We start from the raw sequence: 24,419 nt of genomic DNA, 5'->3' as shown, positions 1-24,419 counted from the left end.
TGGAGAAATAGGAGTGGAGTTGGAGGAGAGAAATGCATGAAGCATTACCCCTTCATCCGAACGTGGCGCAGCAAGCATCCATCCATGAGGATTGCACGCACGCGTCAGCAACAACAGCATCAATAGGGATGCGCATTGAACGAGGCCCCGAGGCTCCCATTAGATCAATCAGCGGTCCAAAGGGGGTCCAATCATCAAACCAAAAGCGAGCAGAGAGACCGTAACTCACATTACAACGGATGAATCTTCTCGCCAACGGCCAAGGATCATTACTGCGTTGCTGAATACTCCAAAAACTTTTCCCTCTTTAAGTGGTGGAGCTTCTGCCATGCTACCCAAAGCGACCCGCTCTCTGAGAACAGGAGCCAAATAAGACGCAACACACATGGTGGAGTTCCAAACCGATAAGCTCCTTAGTCCCAAGCCTCCTTCCTGCTTCGGTAAACATACTGGCGGAAAATCACACTCATAAACCAAAAATAAACATGTTTAAATGCATGAACATATATCTGTTATACGTTTAAATAATATGTCATTTTTTTACTACGTACCCGTGTGATGTTTATAAATATCATACATACTTGAATAACGTACAATATGATCTGTTAATTATACGTTTGACTTTTATAAATACGATGTCATGTTGAAATATAGCAAGACAACAAAAAAAAAACATATTAGATCTTGCGAATAACACGAATTTTTGGATATGTCAAAAACACACACATACACACAAATTATGTATATCCAAGGGTGGTTTTCTAATTTATCAAGGCTGGTTTTTCTAATTTATCCTTTTTATATATTAAGTATGGTATCTTAAAAGCTAACACACCCTTCAAATATTAGGAATTTTGAAACCATTTCAAATGAGTATGAATATATTTCTGCAAAAACTGGAGTTATACGCCCTTTATTAAGTTCCCATTGTACACATTTCCAGGATTTTTTGTACTATATTTTTAGAGCTGAAAAAAAAAGAACTAACACTTTATTTATAAGAATAAAAAGTAACAATGTCGCATTTTACATAAGAATGGAAGAGAAACAGAGCAACTAATCAGCAAACAAGATAAATGCTGAAGAAAATTGCTCGTTTTGCTTACCCTCAACACTCAAGAATCAATCACACTCTTTTTCTCTTTTTTCTTCTATACCTAAAACCCTAAGAACTTCTCACTATATGTGACAAATGAATCATTTATAAGCAATTTTTTCTTTAAAAAATAATAAATCTGTATATGTATATGGTAGAATCTCTTAAATTGGGGGAGCATCTTGAGGAGTGAAAACCTTGTGGTGGCAAGTAGGGTTACAAGGGTAAGGACAATCTATCTTCTGAAACAATGTTCTGTCATAAACCCAATCTCCAACAGCTTTTGCTATTGTCTGCTCCCAAAAACAAAAATTTAAGAAGAACTATGATCAGAAGAACACAATGTACATTTGATTCTTGTGACCTTTTGTTAAGAATTTGGAGTAGAGGTTTTAGTGAACTTTTACCGTGCGGTTTAGAATTGGAGAATCTTGCCAGAACCATGAAGTTTGTGTCTCGGTTTGGCAGTGAGTGTAGCAAGAATCTATGAACATCCCTCTTGATGAAGATCTCCCTAAACCTATCACCGCTCTCAAGAACTCTAATCTGAAATCTAAAAGAAAAATAAATCCATAATATTTTAAAACCTTTTTCTGCATTGACGCTTAAGAAAAGGATCCAAAAAACTCAAAGATTCTTGAATAGTTTTCTGGTTTTGAGGCTAACCTTGCATAACTTTGAGCTGGTTTGGTTGGCAGTTCTTGATGTCAAGTTGACAACTTTGCCATTTTCCGTAAGGATCAGCAGCACGCGGAGCCAAAATGTTCTTTATCTGCAAAATAAAATGTTAAGTTTTAAAGCTGAGTTTTGAAGTTAGATGATAACGCAGAATAGTTCTTCTAGCTGAAAGATTAGTTCTTTAGAGACTTCTGGTTGTGAAAAAGAGATAATCTACCTGCCAAGAGTCGTATGCGGCATTAAGAATGAAAAGAGGAGTTCTAATCTGGCGAGCCACGTATTGTGGGAAGAAACACTGCGATTTGTTGGTAATGAGTACATCAGTGAAAACTGAAGAGAAACATAAACGGCTTTAAGGAGATAACATGAATGTTTATAACCATTGCAGGGGTCAATCTTGATGTGCATGACCTCGGCAAATTCTTAGCTGATCCCTGCGATTACATTTTTATTAAAAAAGTTTCAAAACAAGAATGAGCAACTGTATATATCCACTATCACTAGAGAGGAAAATGCAAATTAAAGCTTACGTGTAGAGTAACCACATCGTTGAAGTATGATTTAATGTATTGAGCTCCTGCGACATCTCTTCTGAAAACATACAGATCAAAATGTCTTTTATGTTAGCTTGTAAAGAAGTTTAGATTATACAAAGGAAAGAATGTTTTACAAAGGAAAAATTTGCCTTACGTATTGAGAAAAAAACCAGCATCTGAAAGACATTTTACTTTGGCACCCATCGGTAACAGAGCACGGAAACTGTCACAATGCATCAGAGTAGCTAACCCGCCAGCAGAACACCCAGACAAAACAGCCTGCCATAGTTTCATCAACGTTTTAGACAACTTTCAAGGATCAAGACCTTGCAAAAGTTGATGGAGGCTGATGAAGGAAACACAAAAAAGCTTACATTCTCGGCGTTTATCATGCCTTTAGCAAGCAGCTCCTGCATAACAGCTAGCCAAACACGAGCACCTCTGAAGTGAAGATTAGTAGCCTGATCAAATCACCATTACGATTATCGGAATAAGGAAGAGTTGAGTTTTCTCTTCCTTGACAAAACACCAAAATAAATCTCAAAAGTTTTCTTCTTAATACTCACAGGATTCACTGCCTGTACATCTCCTGTGAATGATGACCCGTCGCAGTATCTAACTTTTACTCTATTCCAATTGTAAAAATCTGTCATTTCCCAAGAAGAAAACAACCACAAACCATAAGAAAAAAAACCCAACTTATGTTTGATCAACAGTTAGTCCAAAAGCTAATTGCATTTCATACCAGGATTATATTGTCTCTTATTGCTAAGAATAGCTGAGAAAGCAAGTTTCTCCACCATTCTCTTAGATGAACCCAATCGAGTATGCATCCTACTAACGCAGTTTGTGACATTATTGCACCATCCTCCTCCCTAAACCATTCGTTTCCAAAATCACTCAAATCAATTCCATAAATTTTTATTCAAAAATCAATCTTCTAACTCCCAAAAGACCAAACCAGTAACCGAAAAAGGCGATATAGTATTCGATATGAGCATGCTCGAGTAAGTAAAAGCATGAACAATAACAGAACACAAGAAAAACAGAACAAAACCTCAAGCTGTATCAACCAACTGTTGATTCCAGTTCCAAAACCTCTGTCTAAATGATAAGCTGGTGGACTACCATCTAAACAAACTGCAAAAAAAAAAAAAAAAAAAAAAAATGAATTAAAGATAAAAAACACAAAAGAAACAAACTTTGACCAAATTGGGGATATATAAATAAAACTCACCGGCCCCTTTTGCAACTGCGTTTCGAACAAATGTAATATTGACATACAGTGCCTCTGTTTCCAAAATTACTAATGAACATACCAACAGAAACACCCACTTGAAGAAGTTGAACATTCTGTCGAAAGAAACAAGGAATGAAATAAATTAAAGAACGTTATAAATTGAAGTACAAGTAAAAAGGCAATAGCTAACAAAAATGGCATTATAGTACTTAAAAAGACAAGATCCCCCAGTTTGGAAGAAACAATACATAAGTAGACAAAATTCTTGATTTAGATCCGAACTGTCTATTTACATAATTTTTTATAGCATTTGATATCTAAAAAATGTTTTTTTCTTTTCCAGTTTTTAGTAGTTTTTTGCGGTACCTCAGATTATTCCAATTTCCAGCTAATAAAAACAAATGAAAAACTTTCCCGGAAAATTTACAGACAGGAAAGTTTTATACACGAATTCAATTTTGTCAGAAGGATGTTATCCCAAAAACAGATGAAGACGAAAAAAAAATCGAAATCTTTCCTCTACGTAGAAGAAATCAACGAGAAAGAATCAGCTTTGCATACTGGGAAAAGAATAAAATCTTTCTTGGAAAGAAAGTTTTCTGCCGCAAACGCACTTACTTGGAAACGCGGTTTCTCACAAAACCCAACCTGAGATTAGTCTAAACCGCCAAGTTACACTTCGCCAACTCGGACCCTGACTCAGTTTCAGCACATTGCCTTAAGACGCGATTTCCGAGCAATGAAGAGAAGGGGAAGCGTTCACAGAGTAGTAAAGCGTTTGTATGATACGCGTTTTGGATCCGACGTACAATGTTCTTTTTTGGTTTCAGTTCTCTGAGTTTTTTTTTTTTTTCCGGAACCCAAGAGCCGACACTGATTCGTTCGTTTTAGCGAGACCAAAAAAAAAAAAGAGAGTATAATAATATTACAAAGGATTGGTGGTGTGTACGAGAAGATGATGTGTTTATATACTTCATATGTTTTCAGAATTTACCCGAAATTCTTATTTCCTTAGAAACACAACCCCTTTTTCCTTATTTACAAAATAACCCCTTTTATTGACATAAATTAAAAACAATATTTGTAAGCATAAAGAATCATAATCAATATTAGAAAAGCATTAATTTTCAGGTTTAGTAAATCTTTAACCTTGAATGGTTGTAGCAAATGGAGTAGACTAATCACTTGTGGATTAGACAACTTTTATTTGTAAATTTGATCACGGTGATACAAACATAAATAAATCAAATATAAATTAAAAAATGATACGTACATAAAATTGTTCTCTTTAAAAAATATTCCTTCTGTTTCATTATAGTTGATTTTCTGAATATTTACACACAGATTAAGAAAGCTATAAATGCTCAATTATTTACTGTTTATTTTTGTTAATTAAGTTACTTTTACAACTGATTTCATTATTTTTATTATTACTTTTTCTTTTTTAACTGCACATTAATGGAGTAAAGCAACATGCATTAATATTATTCATTCAATTTAAAGAAGAAACATGCATTAATTAGATGTAGGAAATCAAATATTATGAAACAAGAAAAAAAAATCTAGAAAATCAAATATAATAAAACAGATGGAGTAAAATGATTTAGTTAATAAATGGATTAGTTTATCTCCATCCACTAAATCATTTGAACCTTTTGCAAATTTATCATGTAAAGTTTTGTTTACCACTGAAATTTGCAATTTTTTAACTCTTGTCCTTAGTTTATTAATTGACATCTGGATTCATTGATTACTTGGTCAAAATAACATTGATGATTGCAGGGTTGACTAGCAATACATAAATGTAAGGGGTTGTATATTAAAGATTGACATAAAATAGGGGTTCGTGAAGAAGACTTCAGTTCAAAAATGCCGATAGTTAGTTGGGTTGACACAAAAAAATGGATTATATATTAAAAATGGATTGGATAAGATCCGACCCGAATGTCGGGGGTGGGTGACGTGATTCGGTCGGGGTCGGACCGGTAATGGTGTTGTTGAAATGTAACGAATCTTAAATCAGCTTCTACATTACGCGTTCCGCAGCCAACCTACGGTTTTGTCTTTTCATTTTTTTATAAAAAGGATTCTATTTTCTATAAGCAACCTCACCGTAGCTTCACTGATCTTCACAATTTTTTTTTTTTTGTCAAATAGAAGAAAAGGAAACCTAGTCCAAAATTAGAATGCCAACGATTCCAGTTTTAAGCATTTCAAAAGATTCGTAAGACAAACTTTATTTTGCTTCAAACGGAAAAATATATGTTTGAGATTTCATTTTTTTCAAAATAGGTACCAGTTAAAGTCTAAATTTGGCGGAATAGTTAGGTAAGTATTTTACCAATAAATACATCCATTAACAAACAAAAGTTTTATACGCTAAAATGAATATGAAAACAAATCAAAAAAGGGAAGGGGAAAAGAGAGAAGCATCTCGTCTTTTTGAAAAATATTATTCGCAATTATTTTGCAATCAATGAGTGGTAAAGGTTAATCTTTTAAAAAACACAGCTGTTGGCAAATTCTGAAAATTGTTATAGACGATGCGATTGGTGGATATGTTTTTCATTTAAGAACATTGTGATACATTAATTATTTTTAAAAATAAACAAATAGAAAGATAGATGAAGAAGTAAAGGACCAAAAGTGATGTAACAACTAAAGAACAGAGACAATTCGATCCTTCCGAACCTCAGAATGAGAACTATGATTATTCATATCATATCAACGTTAAAATATAATTTATTTTCAAAAAAAGTTAAGTGTGTAAGAATTCAAATCTCTTATGGACTCTACCTATCTCTCACAAAAAAAATAATGGTAAGCAAAAAATGGTATTAAACCGAACAAAAACTACAATATAATTCTGGAACTTCGTAGAAAAACTGGTAGAGAAGTAGTTGAAACTATCTTTTTTGACATATGTTTGTATTTTGAAATGACCGATCAGAAAATAGAACCACTTCTAAGTTTAGTTATTTGTTCATAAAGACCCTTTATCTTCAAAGTAACATTTCTAATGTATATATACATATATATATATATATATATATATAACTTTCTGTAGAAAATGTATCAAATGATAAAAGGTCGATGTAATGAAAACCATAGCGTAAAACATTCTCAAAAACATTGTTTCTTATATAAATCTATTGGAACATATTAGAGCAGTTAATATCCTTTGTTCGGGAACATTAGAGAAAGTAAGTGAAGTAACAGTCTAATCACTAACATGCCATATGATTATGGTTCATGTATCATTATCACTGATTAAGTGGAAGCAACATGCCACATTCAAATCTTGTTTTATTTTTCTATTACAAACTTATGATGTTCTTAATCACCATATACATATTCCAGGGTGGTATCTAAGATTAAATTATACTATAAATAAATTATAAATTAAATTCGTGACAACTGTGAAACAAAGAGGTCTCAAAGAGTATGTTTTTTTTATTTCAATTTTGTTTCCCCAAAACAGATTCCGGTGACTTGTGAAGAGCGAGCAGATGATTATGGAGAATGAGCGTTTGGATCGATGATACGTGGCGGTAGATGGAGTCTGATGTAACACGTGATTGACGGTGGGATGCTTCTTACAGGGGTCCCACACAGCTGTTGAGCTCAAGTCCTTAGTTAAAAAGTAACTGTTTATAAACTCTTAAATTCGACATGGTTGATTCTATTTGCGTCCGTGTTTAGTTTTACCTCCACGCTCACAACTGGCGCGTGTGTTCACTTCCACCTGATCATCGGAGAGTTAGGGCGTTGAATAACGACGGGGAACGGTCGAAGCTGAACAGCCAACATTACAAATTCATTAATCGTGGTTTACCTAAATTTAACACGGTTGAACAATATTTTCGTCAATTTCATTGTTATGATGGTATTGAGATTCACAATATATTTTTACGTAAAGGTTTGTAGGACTAAGATTGAAATAGCTATTTCGTTAAAATAAGTTCCCATTAAATTATCAGAATTATCAAGTGAGTTTAAGGTTATTGGCGAGTTCTCAGGCCCTTTAAAAGTTGTGTGCATCTTTGAATCTTTTGGTTTAGTTTTTTTCTTTTTTTTTGACGTCTTTTGGTTTGATTTTCACTTCCCAATTGAAGAATATGAATTTTGCTCATCTCGTATTTATAGGAGACCAGTACTTGGTCGTTCTGAGTTTTCTGTTTTTACATCGTTTCTTCAATTTCAAACTTAACTTATTACAAACTTTCAAGAACCGGTGATTACGATAAATTTGTTTGATGGATCATAGACTTCAAGCTAGACTTCAACTATCATCTTTTAGAATGAAATGGACAAGATAATAAAAATATCCAAATAATTTTCTTAAGTAGTAGTTATTGCAACTAATATTATAAATGATTAAATCTCTTACAAAAATATAAATAATTATGACTAGATACTTTTGTTTTTAAAATTATTAAATTCTCATTTTAAAGTAAAATTATAGGAAAAAACATAATACAATAGTGACTGCTACTAATAGAGATATTATAATTTTTAAATATAATATTCAATTATCCATAGAATCGCTACTTAGTTCAATTCTTGGTGAAAAAGATAGTCACAGAAAACCTGTTTGTAACTTTTGTTAGTCTGTGCTTGCCAATTTTTCATAAAATAATGATATTTTTTTAGTACAACATTCATTGTCCACTTAATATAATAGCCAATAGATAAAGAGAAGAATTTAAATACGTCACACTGAAGTTAAGATTGACAATGAGATGGAAAAAAGTTTGTCCAACCAAATTAAATGGTCTTCATCTAGTTGATCATTAGTGCTCGTTTGAAGATAAGATCACAATCCACGAAGTTAGTGGGCTCCAAATTTGAATTATCATCCTCTGTTTGATCACACCAATGTGTATAGCAACCGGTAATGAAAACATAAAATTGTAAATGAACTACATATTTGTGGATATCGGTTTCTCGTATGAAAATTGGAGCAGATCTTGTGCTTCTGCTCGTTAAATCAAATTGTGTTTTGCTAACCAAATGATTGATCGTTTAGTGATCATTGCACTATTATTTCGTGGAATACTTCAAAGCCATATATTCCCTATTTGGTGTAGTAATTGTTTGTTGGATTATAGAATACATAGCAGTTGCATGTCTCAAAGTAATATGACTTTCGAAATTTATGCTATTTAAAATCGTTCCTAATTAAGTTTTATAGTCGCGTAAATTTTTGTTGCTATTTGTATTAAGAAGTTTGAGAAAATGTGAAATAGAAAATGACATAAGTGGGTGATTCGGCTGCGATATGTTGCATTGAAGAAGATCAAGTTCTGGAGAATCACATAATGAACAAATTATATTGGTTTGACCTTAATTAATAGGTGATACTGTGACATATAAAGATGTTCTCATGGTTTACTAGTATCTTTGGTTCCACCTGCTTGATTGATGTAATTAAGAATACATTATTTTTGATATAATTAGTCGAATGATGCTTTTAATCACTATGGTTAAAAAATCCCACTTAAGAGCGTAATAGTTTGACTTATAAAAATAAAATCATAATGTATATCTTTACAAGTTGGTAATGTGTTACAAACTTGCAACAACTTGCAGTTGGTATGTTATCATAAAGTACACATTTTAACTATAATCTATTTTATGATTTATTCCATAAAATCTTATATTATAATAGAATACCAGAAAATGATATATGCTCAATATTAGCTTCAATATGAACAAGAACATGTTTGCATTTAAGATAACATTTCGCCAACTATGTACCAAATATTAAATCGTTACACTATTGTATATGGAGTAATTTAATGATTTTCAGCAAAACAGTTTGATACCAAAAACAAAAACCAAAACAATTATAGGAGATTGGTCCAAGCTTAACAGCGATTGGTCGTTATTTACCTCTCATACGTACGTTGCTGATTATCCAATTGTAGGTTTACTCCAATCACAAATTAATGCGGTCCATCACCCCTTGTCTAAATGACTATATAATGATAGTTGAAATAAACGGGTTATATCATTTTCATGTTTTAAAATTATGATTTGCAACTTTTTACTATTTTGAATTTTATTAAATTTTATTTTGAAAAATGATTTTACTATATATTACAAAAAACTAAAAATATAACTAACAAAAACTTTATTAATCTACTAAAAATAGTATTTTAGTTTGGTATACTTATCCCAATTAAATAAGTTTATGTATTCAGTTTTTTCTTTATTCAGACTAAGTTTTGATATTATACTACTCAACTGAGATATCTGTTAAACCAGTATATTTTAAGCATTATAGATGTTTAATTTCATCTGAATTTTTAATTTGGTAATAAAAATATGATAACTAAAACATGCAAGCACGGTTTAGGCATATGAAGACATTATAACACTATCTTTATTTTCTAAATTAAGATAGGAATGACATAATATACCATTTGCTAATTTGGTGCTAATTCTACTACAGTTTGATTAGGAAGAGGCAGCATATTTTTTTTTACTACGGTAATTAACAGAGCAAGTAAGAGAAAGGGAGTAGCTAGTAATTTTATAAAGTTGTGGAAGTTTTAGTGTAAATCACAACTTAAAGGTCAATTTGAAGGAAACCAATAACATGAGAACGAAAACAATAATTTATCTTCCCGTATTTTTATAAGATGTCTGCAACCTGTAACACTGTATCAGTGAAAATCTAGGAACATTCCATGTGGGTTGTTCCAAGAAACACCATCAACTAACATTATTATGTGAAGCCAGTTAGGCTAATCACATGATTATTAAATATTAACTAAAAGTCACAATATTTATGATCTAACCATTACACGAGTTTGATTTATTTTCCACATTTGGCTGTTTATTCAACTAGATAGATTAAATTCATAATCCAAGATTTTGGTGTTACTAAATTGAGATTCTAGACAACTAAAAAAGTTGTTGCTTCTGGATGGTGGTTAGATTTTGATTCCAATGTACACAAAAATAAAAATTTAAAACAAAATTTATGTTTGGTGGCCAACATTTTTAATGTTGTTAACAAACAGTACTAGTAGAAAAATATGAATGGTAAAACATAATTATCAAAAACGGTGGAACGAATGGAGTTTTTTTTTATCAAAAAATTCGTGAATTATATAATAGCTGAAAACAAATATCTCTTTCTAGCAATTTTGAATTTGATAAAAAAGGCAGAATCGCAAAATGATCATTTTTCTATTGATTACCAAAGATAGAGTACAGTTCTAATCATATAAACAGTTTGACTTAAGGACAAGTTCTAAATATTTAATTATTTTATTCAATACGGAAAGAGTAAAGATCATCGGTGCTGCAAGATTATAGGGCTTGGGAGATCAAGTATGATTAGGTTATCATAATATGTAAACAAGTATCCAACATTATCAAAAAAACATGACAACAATAAAGCTTTAATGACAAATTTATACAAAACAGCAATGATTGATATGAAAGTGCAAGCTGTGATTGACAAGGTAGTAAAATTTCATTGTCCATTGATGTAAAAATAATGAAGGTTTTTTCCAGTCGGTTTACACGGTAAAAAAGGCTAAATAAAATTCTAGTTTTACAATCTGGTTCGAACTTCAGGAGAAATAATATGTCATTATTACTCAGACATATCACATATCTGGAATTTTAAATATGGGCTGATAAGCCCAGTTTTGAAGTTTGGGTCGAAATAAAAATCGATTTGAGACTAATTGGGCTTTGTTATTTTGTTTAAATAATATTTTTTTATTCCCCATTTTTTTATTAATTTGTCCAACCTACTGATATCCAGTTTGTTAGTTAATAATTAGAAAATATATGAAATTTCAGTATAAATTTTTGAAATCACACAAAGAAATTATAAATTAGCCGCAGTACGAATTTAATTTGGTCAAAACAAGAAAATCCAATCCTCATCCTCAGCATCAACAAAAACAATATGACTAAGACTAATCATTATCTTTCTATTGCTATCATCGTAATAATCAACAACATGAGTAAGATTATAATCAGTTGTATCATCACTGTCAATATAAGTTACTAACTAACTGTTGTATCATCACTGTCAATTTAAGTTACTAACTAACTAACTAACCTCTGGTGATCAATGATCATATATGACCATTGCGGTCATCATTCTTTTTTCTTTTTGTCAACCATTATCAGTTTATCAACATCATTATATATAGTTCTAGAAGTAACGTAGAGGAACATGTAATTCGTATTGAATGGGACAGGTAAGAGTCAACATAAGCTACCATATATAACGGTGCAAAAACATTTATGAATTGTGTAGAGGACCATGTATATGTAGTAATAATGTGTGGTCCTTCTCATGGAATTTAATAATATAATTACAACGTTATACATGTGATTCTGCATGCATGAACTGTTGTTCTACTATACATACGTACAGAAGAAATTAATACACTATACAACATTATATATATTAACTAGCCTCTATATTTTGTTTTTTTTTGCTAAAGGGTTAACGACCTCTCTCTCTCTCTCTCTCTCTCTCTCTCACTCAGTATACAAACAGGTAACAAGCAACAGTACTACCTAGACCCTTTCTGTTATATAGATGGTTATCAATTTATCATTAAGTGAATTCAGGTACAAGTTGGCCTAGATAGCTTCACTTTAAGCTCGCAGTTTAGTGGAATATATATTTAAAAAAAAGTTAGTGGAATATTCTCGGGAACTATAAGGTTCTGTTGTATTTCAGAAGTCTACGTATTTAGTTAAAGGTATAGTCAACATTATTCATGAAATGTATTTGTCGAAGAAAAATATTCATGAAATGTATTTTAACATAATTTATTTATGAGAAAATACTGTAATGATCACACAAAATACTATATGTTAATTTCCACGTCGCGATCAAAAAATTATTCTAAATAAAAACATGGTAACCTTTTTATATTCCGAAATATTCAGATTAATAGTCTAGATCATACGACAAAAAAAACTGTTGACCTCTAGCTACTTTATTCGATATTTGTAAAGTGTATATTTGATGATAGTGCGTAGTGATAACGTACGTCGAAATATAACACTACACGAAATTAATTTAAATAATACAACACTAGTTACATAGATTGACGTCTGTTTACACATATATGTGGACGTACGAACAATTACACATTACAACACAACAAAGCTAAAAACAACATTAATTACATAGATTGACGGCTGCTAACACATATATGTGGACGTACGAACAATTACACATTACAACACAACAAAGCTAAATACAACTTTTAAACACGTCGACTTTGAGTTGGAGATATCAATTAAGGGAATTAAAAGGTAAAACCGGAACAGAAAAATATGGATCGACCACAACCATAGTGCTACTCGCAACATAAGTATCGCAACAAAACTCATTGTAAAACGCTCTTGCCCTCCTTAGTATGAAGCTTATGGAACTTTTCATGTACCACAACAAGCTTAATCGAGCAACTTCACGTCTCATATCTTCATATTTCCCCGTGCTTATGGACTTACCATCTTTGCGGCTGCTATACGACGACACCTTCCCGTGTTCTTGTTGACTCCTCCTCTCCTCTTCTTTCACTGACTGATTTTCAAGATTTAGTAGTGAGTTAGTAAGTGGGTCTGAATTTTGGCTATTATGGTATATTTCCGTTAGCGCTTTGCCAGGAAAAACATTGTTCAACATGTTCTCGCTTATGGATTTGGATGGTCGGGGCTTATTTCGGTTGCATCGAGGAGGTTTTCGGGTTGAAACTGAGATTTTGGAGCGGTTGACTTGAGTGAGGATGATGAATTTAGTAGCCATGAGACTATATATGAGTGTGATTGTTATATGGTATATGGTATAAAAGTGATTGGTTTGTGGATTGCTATGCACTCCTTTCTTACCATATTTATATGCACACATCTATACATACACATTGTATATGTATGGTAGGTATAGCCGTATAGGTATATAAGGTTTGGTATAAGTGTAATTTTATCTAACATTAAAACGAAAAAGTTTCATTTGTGGATGGGTACATCTAAAAGGGATGGAAACTAAAAATGACTATTTAATTAGTCTAACCGTCCAATTTTAATATTGTGGAAATTGTAGCTTTCGCAATCTTTCGTTGTATATTGCCTAACAATTAAAAGGCAATACCTAGTAAAGAATACTTTAATCATAGATCGTTTTCTTCTGATCGTGATACTTATGATTTAGAGAAAGAAAAAAACAATAAAAAGAAGTCTTTGTATTTGTATATGCTCTACCCTATGCATGCGGCATATAATTTACGAAGGAATTTCATAATTATTAGTATCGAAATATAAACAGAAAATATAGATTCTTGAATTACTCTCACATTTGGTTTAAAAGTCTGGCTTGGGTACGTAACGTACGTTTAATATAGATTTTGGTTTGGTTCGAGTTTTCGGACATAAGAGAAACGGAACAAAACCAAAAACTGAACTTATTATAGATTGTTATATACCATCGTTTCAACTTTGGTTGGAGTTCTAATCCAATATAGTACTCTTAATTTCTCAAAAAAAAAAAAAAAAAACTCTAACTATGTTTTGTTTTTCTTTTTTTTCCTCTTATTTGGTTCAATTCATTTTTTATTTTGATTTTGCTTCTCATTTTGAATATGAAAAAACATACAACAAAATCTTTCGACCAAAAAAAAAACCATAAAATAATGTTAACCAACCTAAAGCTTGTAATGTTTTTAAACTCTGTTTCTTCATTTTCGCCTGACAAGTTAAAAAACCATTTGTTTTCAAACTAAGATTCAATTTGCATCTTCCGTACTGTACGGAATGTAGTTGATATATCAATGATGAATGATTCTATATGCCATACTATGCATATATATATTATACATACATACATATGTACAGATTCTCTTTAGACAGTAGATCATGTCATGTGGTCTATATTGCTGGATCTCTCAATTGGTTAAAAGGGGCCAAGAAAGCTGGATGAAAATGAAATGTACTTTCCCATTAACAAGTGACTTTACCTCTTTCACTTCACAAAAATTCTTATAAATTATTTATATATGGAATCTAGTATATTTTCATCCACACTTTATGTTTCTTATGAATATTAAAAAAAAAAAGAAGAACCTAGAATCAATGGAACTTAGATACAGACTTTTAGTTGTGGAGACAAATGGTGTTTGATGTTGTCAGGAGTAAGAAATGGTCCATACCCACGTGCGAATTGTTTGGTATCTATATGTTTCCTTGTTCTTTTCACTAAAAGCCGGCCCCTGTGCCTTTTTTTTAGATGTATATTCGAAGATCCCAACTCTTCGGGTAATCGATTCTCGAAATACCAAAACTCGTTAAATTTTGAAAGGTCTCAACTCAAGTGTGTACAAATACTCATTTCCAATTGCTTTACCAGTATCCATCTAGTGGAGTATTAGTACTCGATCTTAGGTGAAATACCCTTAAGTATCGGACTCAACATATGTGGTCCTAAATAGTCGATCATAATACTCGAATACCTAAAGCATTCGGGACCAAGTATTCTAAATGTACTAGATGCAAATACTCCGTTTCACAATAAAGTGATAGATGGAACTGCTATTAAACGACTTATTAGTTTAGAGAAAAGAGAATACAACAGATTTAGAGGAAAAAAAAATACTCCGTTTCACAAAAAAATGTCATTTTAACATTTTATTTTTGTTTTACAAAGAATGTCACTGTATAATATCTTCATGGACTCTTAACATTCATTTTATCTTCTTGAACGCTTAATATGAGTATTTTAGCATAAATTCTATCAAAACCAGAATCATAAGTTCTCAAAATATCGTCCCCTGATCTAAAAAAGTGTCAGGTTTCATATTGCCATTTGCATTATCTCAAAACCAACCGCTGTTTAGGGTATCTTCAATAGTATAAAACAAAAATCATGAACAGTGGAATTAGGAATTTTTGATTTTCTTGTTTCCTTTCTGCTATTTTATGTACATCGAAAATAATATTTTTTTCATTTCTGTAAGAGGAAAAAAATGAATAAACAATTGTATACAAGAAAAAAGAAACAGCAATGACCCCGCTGAAAGTCTTTGTAGTATACGGTTTGTTGAATTTGTTCCGTGGGCAAAAATTCTGCACATCTTGAGAAACTTTTCCCGGCGACGTGTCAGGCTACAATTAGTTCTAAACTACTCCGATGATTAGCTGGCTGAATCTCTCTGACAGAAATCAATAATATCAGGTAAACGAATGGCAAAAGAAGAAGAAGAAGAAGAATTATAAAGTAGAGTGTGAAAGAGTATTTACATGTATGTGTGACCTGCAAAAGAGAAGCCATTTGGCCCAGTCTCGTGCTTATGCTATGAGAAGTTGAATAGCTGCCATTAACGTCCATGTTTCAGCTTTTAAGTGACTGTCCATTAAGTTTTACATTTCATTGAATCTGTCCAAAGAAAAGGGAGAACAGTATCTAAAGATTTCGTAGGATAACATAAAAATCGGATCAAAGAATCCTAGTGGTATGTTGTATTATTGTGCTTGAAAGCACAGAATTGTAAGATGCAATATAATGTGTACATATATTATGTACCTGTATATAGTCTTCTCAGGACTGCTGTCTGAAGGGCCTGCTTTGATCCAGAATCTTGCAACATGGATTTGATTCTGTGGCACTCGATTCTTAAACCTGAGGAGCACCAATAGTGTGGGACTTGTAATCATAGACCCTACAAGCCTATGATGCCAAAAGAAACGACTTTTCTCTGAAGCAGGTCAAAGCTGCTAAATTTAGTGTGGCCGGAGCATCAAGTAGAACAAATTAAACTACTTGTAAGATGCAATCGACCATATGCATTTACCAAGTGACTCCATACTAATGTGTTCCCCTAAGTAGAAGATGCAGATCCCGGACATGCATAGGACCATCAAAACTGAGAACACCACTGGTTCTCAATTTTCCAACTGCAAGATTAAGCATCAGGATGCACAAAATCAGATCAAATCCCATTAATTATCTGAAGCAATCATAGCAACTAACTAACAGGGTCATTGAGAACCAGAACCGAAACCTTTTCTTACACTTATTCATCAGCTACTGTATGAGTTTTTTCCATCCTTCAATGATTGCTGCATAATGTTCTTCATCAGAGCCTTCAAAAGCTTGCAAAACACCTCCCTGCTTAAGATATCCATATATAAATTCTTTGTATGTGATCGAATCTGGAACAAATCCTTTTTCCCTCATCTCATTTAGAAGCCTTGAAGCTTCTGTTACATTCCCATCTCTAGCATACCCACTAATCATCACTGTATACGTAATCTTGTTTGGGAGTATGTTCTTCGAATGCATCTCATGCAAAAGACATTCAACTTTGGCCATCTGACCCAATTTCCCGTATCCATCAATAAGTGCTGTATAATGAAAGACATTCGGTTCCAAACCCTCTTCCCTCATCTCCTCGAGGAGAAGTTTTGCCTCCTCAACAAGGCTAACGATCGACATCCCCTTTATTAGTGAAGTATATGTACCACAATTAGGTGAAATTCCTTTGTGTTTCATATCTTGACGGAGTTCCAAGGCCATTGATAGCCTCCCGCTTCTACAGTATGCTCCGATTAGATGATTGTAAACAACAACATTTGGCTGCACGTTATTTCTTATCATCTCATCAAACAATTTCTGACCCTCTTCTGCTCTTTCAGCTTTACAACACCCATCTATCATCACTGAATATGTACAAACATCTGGAAGCATACCATTCTGTTTACAATCACCCCAAAATCGTATGGCTTCCTCAACTTTATTCATATTAAACAGCCCGCGGATCAATATGCTGTAAGTATAATTGTCAGGCTTAAGTCCTCTCTTAACCATTTCATCCATGAACCCAAAAGCTTCTTCCAATTTCCTCTTTCTGAAACATCCAGAAATCAATGTGTTATAAGAAACATTATCCATTACAAAATCACGCCTTAATATCTCTTTTTGAATCCTAAGAGCCTCCTCCAGCTTCCCTGCTTCACAGAGTCCATGAAGCAAAGCATTCGAAGTCTTTGTGTCTACTACAAAACCTTTACTCAGAAATTTAAACCAAAGTTCTACTGCTTCTGAGTGTTTCCCATGCTTACAGAGACCAGAAATCAACATAGTAAGTACTCCACCTCCAGGGCTCATGTTACGCAGTAGCATCTCTCCAACAAAACGAAGTGCTGAGTCAAACATATGATGACCGCACAACAAGCAAATTACAGATGTAAAGGAGCCCTGATTTACAGTTGAACCCTTCGACAGCATTTCCTTCAGGAGACGCTCTGCAATATCAGCTTGACCGCTCTTGCAGTATCCCTTTATGAGAGTATTATATGTCGGCGATGTGAGAGACAACCCTTTTGAAACCATGTCATCCTTTATCTCAATAGCTTTGTTCAAACTTCCAGCCTCGATTAAACCATCAATCAAATTATTATATACAATAACATTAGGAGGAAACCCTTTCTCTGTCATTTCTTTCACGACATAATAAGCATCACCAATCCTCTTAGCCTTGATCAAACCCTTGACAAGAATACTATACGTGATAAGAGTTGGTTCCACACCTCTTTCTACCATCTTTTCTTTAAACATAAATGCCTCATCATACCTTCCGCTCATCCCCAGCCCATCAATCACAGTGTTATAAGTAACAACATTTGGCGCCACACCAGCTTCCTCCATTTTCGAGAACAACTCAATGGCCTCCCCGACTTTACCTCTCTTGCAATACGCATTAATCACTGTAGTGAACAAGTAAACATCAGGAGAAACCCCTTTGCAAACAGCTTCGAAAGCTTCACAACACTTCTGAAACTCGTTGGCTCTCACTAGAGAAGTCAGCAAAATGTTGCAAGTCGTCCTAGAAGGAAACAAACCCTTGTTTGCAAGAAGAGGAAATATGTCAAGAGCTAGATAACAACCAGCACGCTTGAACTGTGTACAATAAACTTCAATCAACAAATCAGAGATTCTCATCCTGATTTCTGGATCAAAACACAAACTCAAACTCGCCATTGCATCTGCAATCGCTACTCGACCGTCTCTCGAATCATTAGCAGAAGGCAAAACCGGAACGTTCCCATTGATCAAACGAATTAGAACTAGCCTAGCAGGAGATAACAGGCTCGCATCAAGCAATAAACCTATCAACAAACAATAAGAACGGAGGCTAAAGGAGAAGCTAAATGAATCAGACGCTAAGCGGAAAAAATCCAAAGCCGTCTTGGGATTAACTTTGGATCGGAAGTCAGGAAACAACCTATCGAATTCGTGAGGAGATAAAGTAGCTATGAGCTGTTTACACTGCTCATAATCTAGAGATCGTCTAGACAAAGCCGCAGATAACCGTTCGCGCAAATGCCGATCAGAAGAGGAAGCCTCTTCCGATTTCTCCAGCTGTTGCAGGTGTAAGGTTGTGTGGAAGCTTTTTCGAGGGTATGCTATGGATTTCAAGCGGCGCGTGAATAAGTAGCTTGTGCGAGAGAGCTTCCTCAAATCCATGGGTGAGAGAGAGAGGAAATGTGAGGAGGTCACTTCTGAAGAGATTTTAGGGAAATACAGAAGAGCCGCCATTGATCAATGTTGAAGAAGAATTGAAGATGCTATTGAGCCACGCCATGAGAGAGAGGAGAGAGAGAGCGAGAGACGGAGACGTTCACGGGTCAAAGAGAGATTCTGCCGAAGGCGGAGGCGATTGGGCAAAACCCAGGGTTCAGACTTGGGAGACACGAACAGGGTCGAGAAAAATGGGCTTATGATGGGCTTACAAAGTTAAAGCCCATGATAGTCTCGTAATTTCGTAATGACCATAATAACATGATGGAATTGGATACAATTTGTGTGAAAGTTGCAAATTTTTTGGCTCACCGTTAAACTTGTGGAGCATGTTTATCGGTAAAAACTAGGGTTGGAACGAAGCTGGATATCTGGATTTTTTAAAGTATCCAGATCCAGATCCAAATTCGGATTCGTCGGATAATCAATTTTATTATTTGAATCCGGATCTGAAAACTCCGGATATCCGGTTTAAACCGAATATTTACGGATATTCGGTTTCGTTGATTTAAAAAAAATTTCAGTTTTTAAAAATTATAATAAGACAACATATATAATTAAAATGTATCAATATAGCAAAAATTACAAATACTAAAAATTAAAAAGCATTCAAATAGCATTCAAATATCACAAAAATTAAAAATTTACATAGCAATTAGCAAAAGAGTATTAAGGGAAAAACTCTCGTCTTATTATTTCCACAAGCAGTGTATATATACATTACATAACTAATGTATCAGAAACCCTAATGGGCCATGAGACATTAACCTGATGGTTAATGGGCCGGTTACTAGAAGTCCATTTGTTTATAACACTCCCCCTTGGACAAGGTAACCGTGCCTGTCACAAAACCGGGATCTCTATAATGCGCTGGGGAACGTTGCCTCATTAAAACCTTACCAGGAAAACCCAGTGGGAAAAACCATGGTGAAGGAAAAAGAGTACAACACGCATTACTCCCCCTGGTTTAGGCATCACTGTAGATCTCTAAGTCTACGCATTCCTATCTGATGAATGAGCTTCCAGAGTGTAGAAGTCGGTAATGATTTAGTGAATAGATCGGCTGAATTTTCGCTTGATCGGACTTGCTGAACCTTGACCTGACCATCCTTCTGTAGCTCATGAGTGAAGAAGAATTTGGGCAGAATATGCTTCGTCCGGTCACCTTTGATGTAGCCGTCCTTGAGTTGAGCGATACAAGCTGCATTGTCTTCATACATCACCGTAGGCTCCTTATCTTCGTCCATACCACAATCTGATCGGATATGCTGAGTCATGGACCGCAACCAAACACACTCTCTACTAGCTTCGTGAATGGCCAAGATTTCCGCATGGTTGGATGAGGTAGCGGCAATAGTCTGCTTCATGGATCTCCAAGATATGGCTGTTCCTCCATGCGTGAAAACATAACCGGTTTGAGACCGGGCACAGTGCGGATCTGAAAAATATCCTGCATCAGCAAAACCAACTAGACCATCCTTGTTATGGTTAGAATAAAATAATCCCAAGTCCTTAGTACCTTGAAGGTATCTAAGGATGTGCTTAATACCGTTCCAGTGCCTTTGAGTTGGACACGAACTAAAGCGAGCTAAGAGGCTCACGGCAAAGCAGATGTCTGGTCTAGTGTGACTAGCCAAGTACATTAATGCTCCTATGGCACTGAGGTATGGCATTTCAGGACCGAGGATTTCTTCATCGTCCTTTTTTGGATCGAATGGATCACTATCCAATCCAAGGCTCCTCACAACCATTGGGCTGGTCAATGGGTGGGCCTGGTCCATATTGAATCTCTTGAGTACCTTTTCAGTGTATGCCAATTGATGCACAAGGATTCCGTCATTGACGTACTCAAGTTGTAATCTCAAACAGAATTTAGTTTTGCCTAGGTCTTTCATTTCAAACTCTGCTTTTAAGCATTCAACTGTTTGGGCGATTTCACCAGATGTTCCGAGGATGTTCAAGTCATCCACGTATACTGCTATGATTACAAATCCTTTGTTTTGATATTTTCTGATGAAGATGCATGGACTGATCGGATCGTTTTTGTAGCCTTCTCTGATGAGATATTCGCTTAACCGGTTATACCACATACGTCCGCTTTGTTTCAGTCCATATAAGGATTTGTTCAACCTAATTCAGTGTTTATCACGAGATGCATGCTTATCTTTGAGCTCAATACCATCTGGTAATCTCATATAGATTTCACTGTCCAGTGGTCCATAAAGATATGCGGTTACAACATCCATTAACCGCAAATCTAAGTTTTCTCTTATGGCCAGACTTATGAGGAATCGAAATGTAGTTGCATCCACCACTGGAGAATAAGTCTCCTCATAATCGATTCCGGGTCTCTGTGAGAATCCTTGTGCTACAAGGCGTGCCTTGTATCTAACGACTTCGCCGAGTTCGTTTCTTTTACGCACAAAGACCCATTTGTTTCCCACTGGTTTAACATCAAATGGTGTCCTTAAGATCGGACCAAACACATTCCGTTTCTTTAAACTATTCAACTCCACGTTTATGGCTTCTTTTCATTTCAGCCAATCTGATCTACGAGTGCACTCAATTATAGACGTGGGTTCTAGATCCTCTTGCGTGTGCGCAATCTCAAGTGCTACCTTGTATGCAAAAGTTTCATTGATGTCGACATCTTTTCTGTTCCATAGAGAACCGAATATGATATAATTGATTGAGATCTCATTATTATCAATCCCTTCAAAACCTTGAGTTTTGGCGTCCCAAACCTCTTGAGATGGTTCGATAGGGTAAGTATCAGCTGAGGCTGTATCCGTGTTCTCTTGAATCCCGGTTTCAATCATTGCACCTTTCTTAGATTTCCGGGGATTCTTATCTTTGGAACCTGGTGGTCTGCCACGTTTCTTACGTGCGTCAGACTCTGTAGCAACTTGACTTTTCCCTGATGGGACATCTATTCGTACTGGTGCATTACAAGCTGGTATGTACGATTTGGTAACTTTGTTCGGGTCAGCAAAGGAATCTGGCAATTGATTAGCTAGCTTTTGTAAATGTATAATTCTTTGGACCTCTGAATCACATTCTAGAGTCTGAGGATCTTGCCATTGTGTGGATGTTTGATTCCATGAAAGTTCTTTTACCAGCTTGTCTGTCTCACCACCTAATCTAGGATATACCGATTCATCAAATCGGCAATCTGCATATCTGGCTTTAAACAGATCTCCTGTAGTTGGCTCGAGATATTTTATGATGGTGGGAGAATCAAAACCAACATATATTCCCATCCTCCTTTGAGGTCCCATTTTAGTCCTCTGTGGTGGTGCAATGGGTACATAGACTGAACACCCAAATGTTTTAATATGGGAGACGTCTGGCTCATGACCCGTTAGCAATTGGGATGGTGAATATTTGTGCTCACTAGATGGTCGTATGCGTATTAGTTCAGCGGCATGTAAGACTGCGTGTCCCCAAGCTGAGACCGGGAGTTGTGACCTCATGAGTAATGGTCTAGCAACCCATTGAATTCGTTTAATGAAGGATTCAGCTAATCCATTTTGTGTATGGACATGTGGAACGGGATGTTCAACACTTACCCCCATGGACATACAATATTCATTAAACGCTTGGGAAGTGAATTCACCAGCATTATCAAGACGTATAGTCTTTAATGGGAAGTCTGGAAAATGGGCTCGTAATCTGATGATTTGGGCCAATAACCTAGCAAAAGCCTGGTTCCTAGAAGAGAGCAGACAGACATGCGACCAGCGGGTCGATGCGTCAATGAGGACCATGAAATATCTGAATGTCCCACAAGGTGGGTGAATTGGTCCACATATGTCTCCTTGGATTCTTTCCAGAAAGTTCAAGGTCTCTTTAGACACTTTGACTGGTGAAGGTCGGGTAATCAGTTTCCCTTGTGAGCAAGCTGTGCACTTGAGGTGCTGAGGGAAAATACCATTTGGTTTAAGGCTGTGCCCTTTAGAATTCTGGACTAATTTACGCATCATGTTCGCACCGGGATGATCCAGGCGATCATGCCAAATAGTGTAATCTAAAAACCGTGCTTTGATAGCAGCATTAGCCTCAATCATACTGACTTTAGCATGGTAAATGCCAGTAGATACGGCGGGTATAGTTTCAAAGACTTGTTTATGGCCATTTATCATTTTAGTGATAATTAAAAACTCTTTGTTCCCTTCATCCTGAGTTTCGATATGGATATGCTAGAGAAAACAACATTGGGAGTGCCAAAAGTAGAGAATGTTTTCTCTAGCATATCCTTATCAGTGACCTCCTCGCCACATAGTTTTATGAGTGCAACTATCCGAAAGAGTTCGGAATTGAATTCTTCGACGGATTTGAAATCTTCGAACCGTAGGTTCTTCCAGTCGAACTTGGCTTGGGGCAGTATGACCGTTTTCTGATGGTCATATCGCTTTTTCAGTGCCACCCAAAGTTCGAGTGGATCCTCAAGAGTGAGGTATTGTTGTTTGAGAGACTCAGCGAGGTGATGGCGGATAATAAATATCGCCGAGTACCGTTCTGTTTGAGTCGCGGTGTTGGGATCTTTGATGCATTCACCCAGACTTTTTGAGTTGAAGTAGATCTTGGTGTCAAGGGCCCATTTGAGGTAGTTATCTCCGGAGACAGTGAGTGCCTCATATTCGACCTTCTGAATGTTTGACATCTGAAACATATAATAATTTATGTTAAATAATCAATAGTATGAGACTATGGTCATTGGAATAAGGGATTTAAGGTATTCTTGGGAAAACTTTCCATTTCAGGAAACTTGCTATTTTAGGAAACTTGCTATATAAGGGAACTCTAAAATCGAACCTTAGGGTTTATAACCTAGCCGGTTTACTAGGGTTTCCAAATTTAGCTCTAATAGATAAACTAATTTGAAATTAATTTTTTTTTTTTAGATTGATTTTGGAAACTAATTTGAAATTAACCGATTAAGATTAAACCGATCGGATTGATCGATTAAACAACAAAACCGGTTAAATTAGATTTAATTTTGGAAACCGGTTATTAGGGTTATTAATCGGTTAAGGGATGAAACTAAACGGATTTGCTAGGGTTTAATTTTTATTAGGAAAAACCGATCGGTTTAAACTTAAACCCTATCGATTTAGGATTAGAATTTACCGGTTTATAAACGGTTTAGGTGGATCGATTGGTTTAGAGTTTAAAGGGTCGATTGGTTTAGGATTTAGGAGCTTGCATGGACCGGTTTTAGGGTTTTCAAGGATCGGATCTAAGATAAATAACCGATTGGTTTAGGATTTAAACCGATCGATCTCGGTTTAACGATAAACAAACCAA

The 24,419-nt window shown here is 35.0% G+C and overlaps 4 protein-coding genes across 6 annotated transcripts; all 4 read right to left on the bottom strand.

Moving 5' to 3' along the window:
- Nucleotides 1–974: 974 nt before the first annotated feature.
- On the bottom strand, nucleotides 975–4,492 carry LOC18029156 (pectin acetylesterase 8). Of its 2 annotated transcripts, XR_002896775.1 has the most exons (13): nucleotides 4,169–4,492; nucleotides 3,548–3,663; nucleotides 3,368–3,450; nucleotides 3,056–3,185; nucleotides 2,877–2,956; nucleotides 2,685–2,771; nucleotides 2,465–2,589; nucleotides 2,305–2,365; nucleotides 2,155–2,208; nucleotides 1,992–2,069; nucleotides 1,763–1,868; nucleotides 1,504–1,642; nucleotides 982–1,389 (listed from the first exon to the last, which is right to left on the bottom strand). XR_002896775.1 is itself a non-coding variant. In XM_024148772.1 (12 exons), the coding sequence occupies exons 1-12, from the start codon at nucleotides 3,660–3,662 to the stop codon at nucleotides 1,261–1,263; spliced, it is 1,194 nt and encodes a 397-aa protein (XP_024004540.1). In that variant the 3' UTR covers nucleotides 975–1,260. The 2 variants fall into 2 exon arrangements, 1 of the variants encoding a protein (XP_024004540.1); XM_024148772.1 differs by lacking the exon at nucleotides 4,169–4,492 and having other exon boundaries at nucleotides 975–1,389; nucleotides 1,504–1,649; nucleotides 3,548–3,662.
- Nucleotides 4,493–12,606: 8,114 nt separating this feature from the next.
- LOC18029155 lies at nucleotides 12,607–13,406 on the bottom strand. The gene has a single exon (XM_006413916.2). It carries the CDS (start codon nucleotides 13,347–13,349, stop codon nucleotides 12,837–12,839), a length of 513 nt encoding a protein of 170 aa, XP_006413979.1. The 5' UTR covers nucleotides 13,350–13,406; the 3' UTR covers nucleotides 12,607–12,836.
- A 2,083-nt stretch (nucleotides 13,407–15,489) lies between these two features.
- On the bottom strand, nucleotides 15,490–19,206 carry LOC18029154 (pentatricopeptide repeat-containing protein At4g19440, chloroplastic). Of its 2 annotated transcripts, none has more exons than XM_024150074.1 (4): nucleotides 16,594–19,206; nucleotides 16,116–16,486; nucleotides 15,833–15,968; nucleotides 15,490–15,744 (listed from the first exon to the last, which is right to left on the bottom strand). In XM_024150074.1, exon 1 carries the CDS (start codon nucleotides 19,128–19,130, stop codon nucleotides 16,617–16,619), a length of 2,514 nt encoding a protein of 837 aa, XP_024005842.1. In that variant the 5' UTR covers nucleotides 19,131–19,206; the 3' UTR covers nucleotides 15,490–15,744; nucleotides 15,833–15,968; nucleotides 16,116–16,486; nucleotides 16,594–16,616. The 2 variants fall into 2 exon arrangements, with proteins under 2 accessions (XP_024005842.1, XP_006413978.1); XM_006413915.2 differs by having other exon boundaries at nucleotides 16,604–19,206.
- Nucleotides 19,207–23,265: 4,059 nt separating this feature from the next.
- LOC112081921 lies at nucleotides 23,266–23,775 on the bottom strand. The gene has a single exon (XM_024148978.1). The coding sequence runs from the start codon at nucleotides 23,773–23,775 to the stop codon at nucleotides 23,266–23,268; it is 510 nt and encodes a 169-aa protein (XP_024004746.1).
- Between the last annotated feature and the right edge of the window lie 644 nt (nucleotides 23,776–24,419).

Source organism: Eutrema salsugineum, unplaced genomic scaffold (genome assembly GCF_000478725.1).
Source record: "Eutrema salsugineum unplaced genomic scaffold, Eutsalg1_0 scaffold_1, whole genome shotgun sequence".
Classification (NCBI taxonomy): domain Eukaryota; kingdom Viridiplantae; phylum Streptophyta; class Magnoliopsida; order Brassicales; family Brassicaceae; genus Eutrema; species Eutrema salsugineum.
Note: the sequence above shows the minus strand (reverse complement) of the source record. Positions and strands in the feature narration are given on the sequence as shown.